The sequence below is a fragment of the Tupaia chinensis genome, unplaced genomic scaffold, assembly GCF_000334495.1.
Source record: "Tupaia chinensis unplaced genomic scaffold, TupChi_1.0 Scaffold000139_1, whole genome shotgun sequence".
Taxonomy (NCBI): Eukaryota; Metazoa; Chordata; class Mammalia; order Scandentia; family Tupaiidae; genus Tupaia; species Tupaia belangeri.
This window is the reverse complement of record NW_006159609.1, coordinates 1,768,719-1,772,195: the sequence shown is the minus strand read 5'-3', so window position 1 is coordinate 1,772,195 and position 3,477 is coordinate 1,768,719. Positions and strand designations below refer to the sequence as shown.

Here is a 3,477-nt window from a genome sequence, read left to right as displayed (position 1 = left end):
GAATATTTCATAGAAATAACAGGCAATCACACAGGTTGCAGGAACCGTGTACAGTACTGAGAAGACCCCGATCTTGACCATCAACCTTTCCAACTTGTCTGTCTTTGTCCCATCCTTTTGAAGATTTGATCGAATTTTGAACAAGGCCACCAAACCTGCAGCAATGAACAGAGTTCCAATCACCAAGTAGGTAAAGAGGGGAGCGACCACGAAGCCAGTGAGGGCATCGAGGTTTTGGTTCCCAACATAGCACAGGCCAGTCAGTTCATCGGCATCCACCAGTCTCATAATCAAGATGACAATGGTTTTCACTGCAGGGATGGCCCAGGCTGCAATGTGGAAATAGGAGCTGTGCATTTCAATGGCTTCATGACCCCATTTAAGTCCCGCTGCCAAAAACCAAGTGAGTGTCAGAATAACCCACCAGATGGAGCTGGCCATTCCAAAAAAGTACATCAGCAAGAAAATTATTGCACATCCTGTGTTCTTAAGTCCTTCTTGGATGAGAACGGGTTCTGCTGCCTCTTCAAAATCGCAGGATATCCTCTCCCGGCCCACCGTCAGCCTGACAATATAAGCAATGCTATAAATATTATAGCACATACTGAGAAATATGATGGGGCGCTCAGGGTAGGAGAACCTGGAAGAATCGATCAGGAAAGTCAGCACGGTGAAGGCGGTAGAGATGAAACACAGGCTGGCCCACACGGCCATCCAGATGTCGGTGAACTCCTTGGCTGAGCGGCTGTACAAGCCAGCATCGTAGCCACACTTGAGAACACAGTTCAGGCTCCTTTTCACCCAGATGTACTGATCAGAGTTTGTTCCCACAGAATGACACTCTTCCCCAGGCTGGATGGGGGTTTTGTGAGGTAAGGGTACCTCTTCATCACCTGGCCCTTCCATGCACATATGGTTGTGGTCATTCTGTGGTGGGAATTTGCTGCAGTTCAGGCTCTCCGGCCAGGCAAATCCAAATTCCTTCAGGACAGGTTCACAACGTCTCTTGACTGAAAGACACATGCCGCCGCATGGGCCAATGGGGATGTTGATCTTCTCAGTGCACATTGGCACATAAACTGAGCAAAGGAAGAACTGGAAAAGTAATGAAATGAACAAAGAAAACAATGACTTGGAAGTCTGATCAAATGCTTTCACAAAACTGAGTTGAAGGCAGTGTACATATCTACCTTTAAAACAGCCTATAGGGAGTCTGTCTTACTCTGAGCTCAAATGAGGGTGTCTAATAATCCATTACTTACACACTTTTCCTACTTTGGCTCAAGTAGTCCTCTCTAGGGAGGCATGCATAAATAAACAAATAAATAAATGAATAGGGTCTGAAGAATTACATACCTTTTCAGATGAGACTTAGGGAAATAAACCCTTCAAAGCTGACTTTGAATCTCCCACCCCTTTTAGCTATTATTTAAGGCCTGGGAAAACTAATCATTGGACTCAGACATTGAGGTGACAGGATGGTTTACTTTGATCCCCACTTCTTTATCACCATAAAAATACATGTAAAAAAATAGACCCTGTTAATCATCTTTTTTCCTCTATCCCTTCAAATGAACTTTTTTAACCAGTCTCACCATGAAACAGAAAATGTCCCAACTGAGAATGAGACACTGTGAGACCTCATGATGAGATGCAGATTGAGGTCTCTAGTCACCAGGGGTTTGTTTGGCCAAGTTTCCTCAATGAATAATAATGAAACACAATAGGAAAATGTAAATGTTAAGTCCCTGAAACTGCAGTGCCAGAAGGGGAGAGTCCAGTTGCTGTCCTCAATTCCTCCAGCATTGATAAACAGTCTGCTTGGCTCCTTACAGATGTTGTCTACGAAGTCTAGGGTTACAAGTAACTATTTTCCAGCATGTAAAGGGATCCAGTCTTGTCCTTCAAAACAGCTTGGCTCTTTCCCCAGGATACGTGTAATTAAAAATATATATCCCTGCAAAAGCTGTTTCTCCAGCAAAATTGCCACTGATGTCAGGATATGTGCTGTTTCCAAACTGAGAGCCGGAGGATCATTTCTTGAGCTTTTATAACCTCCTTCTAAAGTTCTGAAACTTCCAGAGGGACATTTCTCCAACATCGGGTCTAATCCTAACCATCTTTCCAAAACCACAATCCAACTTTTAAAATGACCTATGTAAAAACATGCACCTAGAAAGCAAGATGCATGTCTGTTTCTTATCTCTCAGAAGAAACCACAGAGATTTCTTAAGATTTTAGCTTGGACAACCAACCTCTATTCCCCCACCCCCACCCCAATTTGTCTCTCTTTTCTAAATTTCTAAAAATCACTCAGCTTCACCAGCCAAAACACAACCAGTGTTAATAACACTTTTAAAATGTTCTTTTCAGTCGTTTTCTTCCCCAATGAACTGGCTGCCTTTTTTTGTGTTTGTTTTTTCAAGATTATAATCACTCTGTATAACCAATTCTTTCTTCATTTATTATTGTAGCATAAATATTTTCTGTATCATTACAAAAGCTTTAAAATTTTTAACAACTGAAAGACAAAAGCCCAAAGCCTTCCAATATACAAACTACCTTCTTAGAGCGTTTTCTGTTGTCCCAAGCTTTTAAACCTGCCTCAACCCTGAGAGTAAGAAAAAACTCAAGCCAACCCAACTATTCCTTTCCGCATGACCTCTAAAAGCGTGTGGGACGACCTAAGGAGGGGCCATTCCTCAGAAAACGGGGCAGTGATGTTTCATTTAATAAATCACCCAAAAAATATGGGGAGAAAGGAGGTCGGCAAGGGACAGGGAAGGGAGGAGAAGTTCCTGTCTCCTTATCTCTCCTTCCAAGTCTTAGCTGCAGCTGGCTGCGCCGCCGGACTCGCCCACCGAGCAGCGGCGGCCGGAATCCTTGGCAAAGATAACCCTCAGCTCCACTGGGGTTAGGGGCTTGGCCAGACATGGGTGGGCAGGGGAGAAAACGGAAGGGCGGGGTGTAAGAGTGGGTTCTTTTGCAGGCCAGATGACTTACACAACGTTTTGGCTTCCAGTCCCTGAGAAGGGACAGCAAAGTGGGGGTGGGGATGAAAATCACTTTTCCAGGAGAGTTGTACCCTTCGGGCTAGAAAGGAAGCTGGGAGTTCGGTCTGGCACCGGCTCCACGAAGTTAGTTTGGGATGCTGTACCCAAGGGGTCGCGCCAGGGACGGGGATGGGGGCGCACACCTGCAGCTGGCTGGAGCAGCCGTACTGGATGAGCGGTGTGAAAGTTGTCAGCTGCAGCTCTGCGTCCGTCTGCAGCTCGTGCCCCACCAGGTTGGGCAGCTTGGTCACGTTGTAGCCGAGGTTCTGGCACATGGAGATGCGGATGGGGTCGCAGCGCCGCTCCTCCTCATCCCCGAAGCCCCGCGCCGGCCCCAGGAGCAGCAACAACTGCAGCAGTAGCAGCCCCAAACCGAGACCGGAGCCCCCAGGCGCCCCCGCGCCGCTCGGCCATGCGCCCCCCC

General features: G+C 46.6%; 1 protein-coding gene across 1 annotated transcript in view; it reads right to left on the bottom strand.

The window, feature by feature from the left end:
* Positions 1-3,477, bottom strand: part of FZD4 (frizzled class receptor 4) — a 41,859-nt gene that overhangs the window by 5,256 nt on the left and 33,126 nt on the right. Inside the window, exons 7-8 of the mRNA XM_027770469.1 lie at positions 3,197-3,472; positions 4-1,095 (exon numbers count right to left, since the gene is read on the bottom strand). Coding sequence (XP_027626270.1) covers positions 4-1,095; positions 3,197-3,472 — 1,368 coding nt within the window. The remainder of the gene's footprint in view (positions 1-3; positions 1,096-3,196; positions 3,473-3,477) is intronic.